The 13,117-nt window shown below is 38.4% G+C and overlaps 1 protein-coding gene across 2 annotated transcripts in view; it reads left to right on the top strand.

Annotated features, from left to right (window-relative positions):
• The window catches only part of LUZP2 (leucine zipper protein 2), a 525,872-nt gene that overhangs the window by 223,112 nt on the left and 289,643 nt on the right, over positions 1-13,117 (top strand). Inside the window, exon 2 of one of the 2 annotated variants that reach the window (XM_070364996.1) lies at positions 8,966-9,079. Coding sequence is in view for 1 of the 2 variants with exons in the window: in XM_070364995.1 (XP_070221096.1) it covers positions 8,962-9,079 (118 nt within the window). In the remaining variant the exon portion in view is untranslated. Of the gene's footprint in view, positions 1-8,961; positions 9,080-13,117 lie in introns of both variants that reach the window. The other variant, XM_070364995.1, reaches the window with a different exon arrangement.

The following is a 13,117-nucleotide window of genomic DNA, read 5'->3' as shown; positions in this document are numbered from 1 at the left end:
ATATATGATTACTAGGGGAATTTATTTTAATTTCAGTTTATTCATATAAATGCAAATGAAGAAAAACACATTTAAATGTTTTAAAGAAATTCTCTTTAGTTGTTAATTAGCAAAATACAGGACACATAAGATGATAAAGATCAGCAAAGAAAATCTGAGCAAAGGAAACTGAAGGACTGTGAAGATAATTTCAAGCCAGAAGACAAGCAACCTTGACATTGACCTTGATATAACCTAGGGAAGCATCCGTATTTTGAACTATAAGTTGATCCAAATAAAACTTTAAGTTTAGAAAGTCTGATTTGAAAGCAGTGCATTAATTGGTTTGGAGAAGCAAATAAGAAATCAACTAATATAATGCTATGAATAATTTAGATAATGTAGAATTAAACTAGGACTGTGAGATTCAGTCAGTCAGTCAGTTCAGTCACTTAGTCGTGTCCGACTCTTTGCGACCCCATGAATTGCAGCACGCCAGGCCTCCCCTCCGTCACCATTTCCTGGAGTTCACTCAAACTCATGTCCATCGAGTCCGTGATACCATCTAGTCATCCCATCCTCTGTCGTCCCATCGGGTAGTTGCAAATAAAAATGTTCATATATTCAGAGTTGGTGAAGAAGTGGGATTCAGTTGAGCAATTAATTACCCTTGAGAGGTTAAAAAAACAATAGTTTGTTAAATAATGGCCCCCAGACTTTCATCTTTAGTGAAAATAGACAAGTTCATTGTCAAACAATTTTGGAGCTAATGGAAAAACTAAAAAAAAATAAGACAAAAAATCCCTTTGACTACATTGGAAAACCATCAATGCACAAGGTGGCAAGTACTCATAGGACAAATCCCTGAGAAATAAAGTACAGGAACTTAACTCAGCAATGGGGTTACGTACCAGGTCATTTGCAAATATGACCATAATCATTTTTCTCCTTATATACATGCTAATTTGCAGTATGACTTTTAAACTTTTCCTATCGAAAGTATATTTCTTTACCTCTTGAATCTGGACTGAAAGTGTGACTTGCTTTGTGACCAGTACATTATGGCAGGTGTAGCATTTTGCAATTTCAAGATTAAACCTGAAAAAAAATATCGTTTACTTCTGTTAATTCTCTTAAAACTCTAATCAACTGAAATATGGGCTGGGCTAGAGGAAGAGTAACATATGGATGGGCCTGTTGTCTTCACTGACAAATGATATCATATCAGTCACAGGGCAGAGCTGTTTAGTTGCCCAAGAACTCATCAAAGAAACAAGAGTAACTCAGTCAAGAAGAGAACTGCCCAGTGGCACTCAGACAAAATTGCTAACCCCCAGAATCATGAACTAAATTAATGACAATAAAATGAACAGATTCCTAAAAATAATGTGTTTTATTACTGTTTACACAGGGACAGTTAGGATATCTGAATAGTTAAAAGTATATTAAAGCACTGAATCTGTAGACACCTCCCCAAAATGGATACTGCAAACCATACAATTTTTTACATGTCATTGTACTAATTTAGGGAAGAAATATTACTAATCATACACACAAAAAAGTGACTAAAAAAGCCTGTAGTAAATACCGTATTTGTGATAATGAAAGGTCTTTCCCTTACAATATAGAATAAGAAGAGGATGTCTATAGCATTTCTACAATCTGGAAAAAGAAAATAATATTTATGTCACCAATTCCATTGAGCATTGTAGAATAGGTTCTTGATTCTGATAGCAAAGTAAGATAAAAAAACTTAGTAAAAGACTTAAGAATTGAAAACAACAAAAAAAAGAATTGAAAACAAAAAGAGAAACTATCATTTTTTTTTTGCAGACATATGATTATTTGTGTAGAAATACAAATATATTCTAAATAATATGTATTTTAAATAGTTATTTTAAAATTGTAGGGATAATGAAATATCAGTAACAGATTTCAAAAATATTTTCCATATGATAACAACTGAAAACTGAACAGTACACAGATAGTCTGCAAATCAATAGATAACTGTAATGGGTTGAATTGTGTTCACCCGTTAATCATATGTGGAAGTACCTAACCCCTCATATGTAACATCATCTAGAGATGGATATGTACAGAACATATCAAGTTAAAATGAGGTCATTTGAGTGGGCTCTGAGTCAGATTGGCTGATGTCCTTCTAAAACGGGAAAATTTGGACATGAAATCACACACAGAAGACAATGTGAAGAATCATAAGAGGAAGACAGCCATCCTCAAGCCATGGAGAGAGCCCTAGAACAGATCCTCCCCCAACAGCCCTCATAAGAAGTTGACCAACAACCTGGTTTTGGATTTCTAGGGTCTAGAATTGTGAGACCAAGATGTCTGTTGCCTGAGCCACCCATCCTGTGGTACCTTGTTACGGCAGCTCCAGAAAATTTATATAGTCACTAACCCAAAATATTCCCTGGTGGCTCAGTTGGTAAAGAATCCACCTGCAATGTAGGAGACCTGGGTTCTAACCCAGGGTTGGGAAGATCGCTTGGAGTAAGGAATGGCTATCCACTTCAGTATTCTGGCCTGGAAGAGTCTCATGGACTGTATAGTTGCAAAGAGTTGCAAAGAGTCAGACACAACTGAGCGACTTTCACTTTCACACTTTCAAAAGGCCTAAACAGATAGCTTATAAAGGAAGAAATATAAGTATTCATTAAAGTACTGATTAATGAAAATGTTGGGCTGGCCAAAAAGTTCGTTCTGGTTTTCCATATAATGTTAGGGAAAAACCTGAATGCACTTTTTCGCCAACCCAATATAATCATATAAGGCTGGAAGTGAAAAAGTGAAAGTTTAGTCTCTTAGTCATGTCTGACTCTTTGAGACCCCATGGATTGTAGACTACCAGGGTTGTCTGTCCACGGGATTTTCCAGGCAAGAGTACTGGAGTGCGTTGCCATTTCCTTCTCCAGAGGATCTTCCGGACCCAAGGATTGAACCCAGATCTCCCACATTGTAGGCAGACACTTTACCATCTGAGCCAACAGGGAGGAAGTGATTGGAAATCATATCAGAAAGATGATATCAATGTTCACTCATAATATCAACAAATATATAAAGGAAGGGCAATTTCCATTTCAGGTGAACATGTTGAGAAGACTATCAGAATACACTGATAAGAGAAGTGCAGACTAGCCTAGTTTTGTCCTTATTGTTTAGTCACTAAGTCATGTCCAACTCTTTGTGACCCCCATGCACTGGATCCCAGCCAGGCTTCTCAGTCCATGGGATTTCCATGGACTGAGTGGGTTGCCATTTCCTATTCCAGGGGTCTTCCTGACCCAGAGATCATTGGCAGGTGGATTCTTAACACCTGAGCTGTCTGGAAGCCAAAGCCTAGTTTGCTACTGCTAAGTTGCTGCTAAGTCATTTCAGTCGTGTCTGATTCTGTGCGACCCCATAGATGGCAGCCCACCAGGCTCCCCCATCCCTGGGATTCTCCAGGCAAGATCACTGGAGTGGGTTGCCATTTCCTTATCCTCAGAGCATGCTAAAATAGGCTGAGTCTGCTGATGCCACTTCCTGAAGAACTGTCAGAACTGCAAAAATTTAAATTGTGACAACACAAAATAATAATGAGGAAACAAAGCCTAGTTTACAGGAAGGCAATTTACTAGCACCTATCAAAGTTAACATGTCAACTTTGAAGTGAAATATTTCAACTTATGGAAACATATATTTTAGGAAAAATAATTTTACCCATGTATATGGACTTCATTACTTTTCAAGAAAGAAAAATTGAAAACACTTTAAATGTCCAGTGGTAAAATATATTACTGGAGAAGGCAATGGCACCCCACTCCAGTACTTTTGCCTGGAAAATACCATGGACGGAGGACCCTGGTAGGCTGCAGTCCATGAAGTAGTGAAGAGTCATACACGACTGCTCGACTTCACTTCCACTTTTCACTTCCATGCATTGGAGAAGGAAATGGCAACCCACTCCAGTGTTCTTGCCTGGAGAATCCCAGCGATGGGGGAGCCTGATGGGCTGCGGTCTATGGGGTCGCACAGAGTCAGACACGACTGAAGCGACTTAGCAGCAGCAGCAAAATATATTACTGTATGGGAATAACAGATTTTAATATGTGTAGACATGGAAAGAGCTCCAAGACAAGTCAGTTGCAAAACATGACTGCATGAACATTGTATTTTTTGCATTTTGTCTTGGGAAAAAACATGTATTGAAAGATAAACATACACTCATTTGTAGATGTTAGAAAATCTGATAAGATTGTAACAAATGCTTCTGTCAAGGTAATTTACTTCTACAGAGTAACTGGTTTTGTCTTTTATAATGTCTTTGAAAGATTGAATCTAGAGTTGTATTATTAACACTTCTGGCTTTATTTTTCTGATAAATGGTATCCTCATGGTTCTTATTATATTTGCCAGAAAATAAAGGAATTAAAATTGGTTCTCTTTTTCTCATGAAGTTACTTGAAGGCCAAATATGAGAATGGAATTAAACCATAGTTCAAAAAGACACATGGAGCCCAGTATTCATTGCAGCACTATTTACAATAGCCAGGACATGGAAGCAATCTAAATGCCCATTGGCAGATGAATGGATAAAGAAGATGTGGTACATATGTACAGTGGAATATTACTCAGCCATAAAAGAAATGAAATTGGGTCATTTGAGTGATATGGATTGACTGAGATTCCATCAAACAGAGTGAAGTAATTCAGAAAAAGAAAAACAAATATCATATATTAACGTATATATGTGGAATCTAAGAAAATGGCACAAATAGAACTATTTGGAGAGCAGGAATGGAATCCCCATGGACAGAGGAGCCTGGCGGTGGGCTGCAGTCCACAGGGTCACAGAGAGTCAGACATGACTGAAGTGACTGAGAACACAAGCATGCATGCAGTAGAGACTCAGACACAGGGAGGGAAGAGGAAGGTGGTATGAATTGGGAGATTAAGATTGACATATATATATATATAAAATCTGTGTCAAATAGATGGGCTTCCCCAGTGGCTCAGCTGTAAAGAATCTGCCTGCAGTGCAGGAGATGCAGGAGACTCGGGTTTGATTCCTGGGTTTCGAAGATCCCCAGGAGAAGGGCATGGTAACCCAATCCAGTATTCTTGCCTGGAGAATCACCGTATACCAAGGAACCTAGTGGCCTACAGTCCATAGGGTCATGTAGAGTCGAACATGACTGAAGCGACTTAGCACATATGTGTAAAATAGACAGCTAGTGGAAAGCTGCTGTATAGCACAGGGAATTGAGCTTCATGCTCTGTGATGACCTAGAGGTCTGGGATGGGGGAGCAGGTGGGAGGGAGGTCCAAGAGGGAGAAGATATATGTGTACACAAAGCTGATTACAGACCATTGTAAAGCAATTATACGCCAACCAAAAGATGATTAAAAGTAATAATAAAGGAATGCTATTTATAATTTTATTTAATGGCAAATAAATCCAAATACTGAAAACTTATATATGCAACAGTGATGGCAGAAATAGCACAGAATGAGATCTGTGATGGGCACAGTGAACTTTTAATTATAGCAGAATTCTAGGCAATCAGTGTGTTCCTCCAGTGCGGTGGCAAATACATTGGATACTGGAGACTGATACACTTCCTTAATATGTTACTGGAAGTTATTATTCCTGTGACTCAGTTTCTTCAACTGTAAAATAGAATTAGTACTAGAACTTATTAATATTAATGCTTTTCTTATAGAGTTCTGAAGGTTAGCAAAGTGAACACACAGAAGACCATCTTGCATATAATACACTGTCAATATTTGGAATATAACACTGTGATTGACTATGGTCACTTAAAATAATTTTGGAGATGTGTCTATTGTCACAGATATTCAGGAAGATAAATCAGGTCATGAAGTAAAGTTGTATAATTAGATGTAGATGACTGTGTGCCTCGCTATTCATTATTTGACTTTGCTAATGAGATTGAATGGAAACCTGGGACATTAATAGCTGTCTTATTACTGGCTGATTCATCAGTGAAAATCTCAAAGCCAGGGAGAAATATTGAGGTTCTTACAGTGGAGCATTCCAATTTCCTTTGAATAAGAAGAAAGTGAAGAGTGCTAGAAACGTGTGTTTAAAAAAAATGAGAAAAGGCAAAGAATTGTAATAGAAACTATTGTAGATGGCATTCATTTGTTAGTCATGACTAAGCTCACTGGTAGACCCATTTCCTTTATAATTCTGCAGAAAGATGGTAAATTCATCAAATTCCTCAGTCATAAAAATTTTATATTTTTAAAAAATGAATTACCTCCTACGTGTTCAAAGATTTATATAAGTTGCTCCATGTAACATATAACAATCTCATGCAGTCATGTAGCACTGCCTTTTACAGACAAAGAAACTAAAGAGAGAATTTGATCCATTTTCCTATAAGTTGAATACAGAACGCGTCAACCCCATTTTCACTAAAAACCTGTTTATACAGTGGACTCTCTTTCAGTGAAGGGCTGCATTTAACTGTTGCCTAAACCAGGGGCTTGGCAACATCAATGACTAGCTCCTTCCCACTCTTTCCTTGTAACATACACACAGAATACAAAAATTTTAATTATATATCATAGATTCAATTTTGTATGTTTTGCTGAAATCAATCCAAGCTTCTCTGCCTCTAGTGCTTTGAATCTAAATTAGGCGAACACAGTCTTTTCCCTGGATTATTGCAATGGTAACTTCCTCCACTGCCTACTTTTCTCCACATCTTTCCTTCCTCCAGTGCATTTCCCAGTTTGTAGCCAGAGAAGTCTTTCCAAAACATAAAGCTGACAGGTCAGTCCCTGCTTAAAACTCTCCAGTTGCTTCTCCTTGTTTTCAAAACAATGCTCATCCTCCTAATGATGTTAAGAGACTTGCATTCTTTTGCTCATATTCTTCACATCCTCATTTCAGAAGCAGATTTATTACCCACTATTTCCTCCTCCAAACCTTCTGACATTTATACACGTATTTTCATTTTTATTAGTATTTATACATGCATTTCCTTTCCCTATAGCTAAATTCTACTTATCTTTCAAAGCTCATTTTAAGTTATTTTTTAATTGAAGAATAATTGCTTTACAGATTGTTGTTGTTTTCTATCAAACAGCAGCTAGAATCAGCCATAGGTGCACCACGTCCCCTCCCTCCCATCTCCCTCCCTATCCCACCCCTCTAGATTGTTACAGAGCCCCTGTTTGAGTTCCCTGAGTCTTATAGCAAATTCCCATTGGTATTTATTTTACATATAGATAACTTACATATCGTAAGTTTGTTACTCTCTCCAGGTAGCTCAGACGGTAAAGCGTCTGCCTACAATGCAGGAGACCCGGGTTCGATCCCTGGGTCGGGAAGATCCCCTGGAGAAGGAAATGGCAACCCACTTCAGTACTCTTGCCTGGAAAATCCCATGGACTGAGGAGCCTGGTAGGCTACAGTCCATGGGGTCGCAAAGAGTCGGACACAACTGAGTGACTTCACTTCACTTCTTCCTTACACCTCAGCCTCTCCCTTCTCTCCTCCCTCTGCGTCCATAGGTCTGTGCTCTATGTCTTTTTCTACATTGCTACCATGCAAATAAATTCATCAGTATCATCTTTCTAGATTTCATATATGTATGTTGCTGCTGCTGCTAAGTCGCTTCAGTTGTGTCCGACTCTGTGTGACCCCATAGACGGCAGCCCACCAGGCTCCCCTGTCCCTGGGATTCTCCAGGCAAGAACACTGGAGTGGGTTGCCATTTCCTTCTCTACTGCATGAAAGTGAAAAGTGTGTTATATATGTGTGTTATATATAGATATGTGTGTTAGTATACAATATTTATATTTATCTTTCTGACTTATGTTACTCTGTATAATAGGCTCTAGGTTCATGCACTTTATTAGAACAGACTCAAATGCATTCCTTTTTGTGGCTGAGTATTATTCCATTGTATAGATGTATCACAACTTCTTTATCCATTCATCTGTTGATAGACATCTAGATCAAACTGCGTATATCTTGTATCACTTTTACCAGGAAGTCTTCCTTGGATTCATGACTCTAATCTCTAACCGCCTGTGTGTGCCAGTTAATCATTTTTAACTTTTCCCTATCAGGTATAGTTCCTAGGCTTCACTGACAACTATTTCCTTGTGTACATTTTTTCCATGCACATACACACTTGCTATGACATATACAGATACACACACAAATACTTGTTCATTCATTCCTTGCGTAAGATCTTAGCATAGTGAATTTTTCTGAGCTCCGTCTTTTATATTGGCAAAATTAGAACCAAGTACCTACCTTGTTATCTTGCAAAGTCCATATGAGAAAAATAGGGAAAAAATTACATATGTATGTATGTATGATAGATAAGTCTTTCCTTCATGATAATAGTTAACAAGTCTGTTCAAACTTCACTGTAATTACTATAGTGACTGACTGATTTTTAGAGGCATTTTGCTTTGTCCAATACTTCTTTAGTAGTAGTAGAAATTTGAAAAGGGGTGCCTTTTCAGTGGACTTCATTTCCTACAAACCAAGGGTGAAGAAAACCCTCCGTTCTGTCCTGGTTCTACCCAAGTTTGTCCCCCAGTGTCAGAATCTATCTAAATATCTGAGCTACATTGGTTCCAATCAAATGCCTTGCTGTAAAGCTTGAAGGACCTGAGAAAAAAGTGTGGTGATGTCATGGAAAATATCTGTATTTACAAGTGGTATCTGACATACTATGTTATAGATGCAAAAGATGTGCAGTGTTATTCTGGAAACTAGCCTGGCTAGTTATCAATGCAAAATAAAATCTTGTTTTTAAGCTGCTTTTTTTTAAATTCCTTTTTAGATGAACTAATAAAAATAAAATATCCTAATAATTAGGTTTCAATTCATCTAGACTTTGCTTAAAATGCAAGGGTTTGTGATCATGGCCAAAGTGGGTAGAGCCAAGTGAAGAATTTGGGAGGCCCTCATGCCTTTTCTTTCTGTGTTAGACAGGACTATGAAGAGCTAGAAAAGCAGCTGAAACGAGTCTTTAAGGAGCGAAGCACCATCCTCCGTCAGCTGACAAAGACATCAAGAGAACTTGATGGAATTAAAACCAACCTTCAGGTGAGATGAAAACTAATTTTCTCAGCAGCCAAGTATAGGGAATCACCTAGTTTGTCTCAGTGGATTGATACATGAAGACTTCCACAATTTTTTTTTTACCAGTTTGAATATATTCCTGGGCTTGACCATGGGAGTTATTATTTATTATTATATGAGCTTTGAAAAGAAATGTCATTTGAAATGCAGTCTAAGCATCCAGGAATGAGAAATTTGGGTTCTTGGCAAAGCCCTCAGTTTCTCACAGCTTCTAAGATCAACTTGACCCCTGTGTGTTTTATATTACAAAATGATGAAAAGCAATTATGGCCAAGACTTAAATGAATATATAAATGATCTCTAGGAGAGAACTTTAAATTCCACAAAAGATAGTTCTGAAAATTCTTTGATAAACCTCATTACTACAGTGGGTAAATCCTCACAAAGGAAAGTGTCATCTGTGAAAATGGATTAACATTCAGTGAATCACAATACCTATACTTGAAAAGTTTCTGAAATATCTGAGAATATATTTTAGTATTTTCCTTTAACATTGTAGTCATTGAATATACAGTGTACCCCAAAAGCTTTGCATGTGTTATAGCATTTAATTCTCATAATATACCAATGAGAATAGGCATCATAAATGTGATTTTTCTTGTTATACATGAGGAATCATACTTGAAAGTCACAAGGGAAGCCAGAATTTAAATACAACCAGTCTGACTCAAAGCTGGTCTGTTAGTTATTTCCCAGAAGCACGTTTCTGAACCTTGCATAATCACCATTGTTCTTAGCTTTCTAGTCCTGTGACAGCGACGATGGTGTCAGTAATCACTGCGGTTGCAGTGTATTGAATGTGGTCTCTTGTGTTAGGTACTCTTTCTTCATTTTTTTAAATTAATTTTCACATGATAATTATGCATGATTATTATTAGTCTCATTTTATAGGTAAGAAAACAGAGTTAGAAAAGGGCTCGGAAACTAAGAGCACGAGGACAGCTGGGAGATAGGTCTGCTATTTTGAAGCCAACACCCAAGCTCACATTCCAGAAGCTGTATTACATCTTGAGAACATGAAAATATAAAAATCACTTAGACTCCAAGAGGACACAGTGACAGGTAGCGTGCTGGTGACAGTGCAGGAACGACAGTTCCACGGTGGAAGTATACACGGAGCATCAGGGATGCACGTAGAGGATAAAAATGACTGTGTATTGATTGCCATAGGAAGCCGATGCCAGAACTGTACCTTTTCATTAAGTGGAAATTCAAAAATTGTACGAGACAACAAAGGATATTTGACACTTGCACCTTCTTAGAGAATAGAACATCTGGCACTGAGAATTTTCTAAGCATGTAGTGAAAGAAATGCCATAAGCGGTCATCTTTACAATATTTGCAGGGTTCTCAGTCTCTCTGGACCTGTAGCCTGTTCAGTTCAGTTCAGTTACTTTGTCGTGTCCGACTCTTCGCAATCCCATGAATTGCAGCACGCCAGGCCTCCCTGTCCATCACCAACTCCCGGAGTTCACTCAGACTCACGTCCATTGAGTCAGTGATGCTATCCAGCCATCTCATCCTCTATCGTCCCCTTCTCCTCCTGCCCCCAATCTCTTCCAGCATCAGAGTCTTTTCTAATGAGGCAACTCTTCCCGTGAGGTGGCCAAAGTACTGGAGTTCCAGCTTCAGCACCATTTCCTCCAAAGAAATCCCAGGGCTGATCTCCTTCAGAATGGACTGGTTGGATCTCCTTGCAGTCCAAGGGACTCTCAAGAGTCTTCTCCAACACCACAGTTCAAAAGCATCAATTCTTTGGCGCTCAGCCTTCTTCACAGTCCAACTGTCACATCCATACATAACCACAGGAAAAACCTTAGCCTTGACTAGATGGACCTTTGTTGGCAAAGTAATGTCTCTGCTTTTGAATATGCTATCTAGGTTGGTCATAACTTTCCTTCCAAGGAGTAAGCGTCTTTTAATTTCATGGCTGCAGTCACCATCTGCAGTAATTTTGGAGCTCAGAAAAATAAAGTCTGACACTGTTTCCACTGTTTCCCCATCTATTTCCCATGAAGTGATGGGACGGGATGCCATGATCTTCATTTTCTGAATGTTGAGCTTTAAGCCAACTTTTTCACTCTCCACTTTCACTTTCATCAAGAGGCTTTTTAGTTCCTCTTCACTTTCTGCCATAAGGGTGGTGTCATCTGCATATCTGAGGCTATTGATATTTCTCCTGGCAATCTTGATTCCAGCTTGTGTTTCTTCCAGCCCAGCATTTCTCATGATGTACTCTGCATATAAGTTAAATAAGCAGGGTGATAATACACAGCCTTGACATACTCCTTTTCCTATTTGGAACCAGTCTGTTGTTCCATGTCCAGTTCTAACTGTTGCTTCCTGACCTGCATACAGATTTCTCAAGAGGCAGGTCAGGTGGTCTGATATTCCCATCTCCTGAAGAATTTTCCACAGTTTATTGTGATCCACACAGTCAAAGGCTTTGGCATAGTCAATAAAGCAGAAATAGATGTTTTTCTGGAACTCTCTTGCTTTTTCGATGATCCAGCGGATGTTGGCAATTTGATCTCTGGTTCCTCTGCCTTTTGTAAAACCAGCTTGAACATCAGGAAGTTCACCGTTCACGTATTGCTGAAGCCTGGCTTGGAGAATTTTGACCATTACTTTACTAGCATGTGAGATGAGTGCAATCGTGCGATAGTTTGAGCATTCTTTGGCATTGCCTTTCTTTGGGATTGGAAGGAAAACTGACCTTTTCCAGTCCTGTGGCCACTGCTGCATTTTCCAAATTTGCTGGTATATTGAGTGCAGCACTTTCACAGCATCATCTAATTACAGCCTAGGAAATTATTTGAAAGAAATGTATCATTTTGTACACAGTTACCTTTTTAAAAGAGTAACAAGTCAATCCCTAAATGTACTTGACAATTTTATTTTTTTTTATTTTGTTCCAGTCATTGTACAAGGTGAATTTTTAAATTTTTTCTTGCTAAATCTCCTTAACAATATCTTCACAAAATTATGATAACTTTTTTATAATTTTGAAATGAGGAAACAATATTCAAATAGGTCAAAGAAATTTCCCAAAGGCATACATCTAATAAGTGAGTAAATATTGCTAATTGTACATATTTTATTTTCCAATAGGGCTTCATAAAGATATGATCTTTGTAAGTCTTGTTCATCTCTGTAACCATAACACCTGAATGGCTTAGTAATACTCATCAGTCAATAAACATTGTATTGACTAATTATTAGATATATCAATCTTTCGGAGAAGGCAACGGCACCCCACTCCAGTACTCTTGCCTGGAAAATCCATTGGATGGAGGAGCCTGGAAGGCTGCAGTCCATGGGGTCGCTAAGAGTCGGACACGACCAAGCGACTTCCCTTTCACTTTTCACTTTCATGCATTGGAGAAGGAAATGGCAACCCACTCCAGTGTTCTTGCCTGGAGAATCCCAGGGACGGGGGAGCCTGGTGGGCTGCCATCTATGGGGTAGCACAGAGTCGGACATGACTGAAGCGACTTAGCAGCAGTAGCATATCAATCTTTAGTATCCTCAAAGTCATCAAAATTATTTTCCAAGATGTGCATCTCACTTCTCTGCTATTGCTGGGGAAATAATAATTTATTAAGTGCTGTCCTGCTCTTTAATTGCATACACTTTGCAGAGCCCCATCTGTCTACCTACTCTTTTTGCCTTTATATTTCTATATCTCATATGTTGTACTTTTTCAATTTCTTGAAGAAAAGGTGGTGACTTTTTAATTCTGGTTTCCTTTACAATGCCAGAGTATAGCAGATAGCCAAAGGAATAAACATATTTATGCAAAGTTAATTCACACATCTATTATCCCCTTTGAGTTTTCCAATAACTGTCTATTGTTGTTGTTCAGTCATTAAGTTGTGTCTGACTCTTTAAACCGCATGGACTACAGCTTGCCAGGCCCCACTATCCTCCACTGTCCTCTGTGGCTTTTCTAAATTTTGTGTGTAATAGTTGTTCAGCCGTGTCCAACTCTCTGCAACTCCA

This window comes from Bos mutus, chromosome 29, assembly GCF_027580195.1.
Source record: "Bos mutus isolate GX-2022 chromosome 29, NWIPB_WYAK_1.1, whole genome shotgun sequence".
Lineage (NCBI taxonomy): Eukaryota > Metazoa > Chordata > Mammalia > Artiodactyla > Bovidae > Bos > Bos mutus.
Note: the sequence above shows the minus strand (reverse complement) of the source record. Positions and strands in the feature narration are given on the sequence as shown.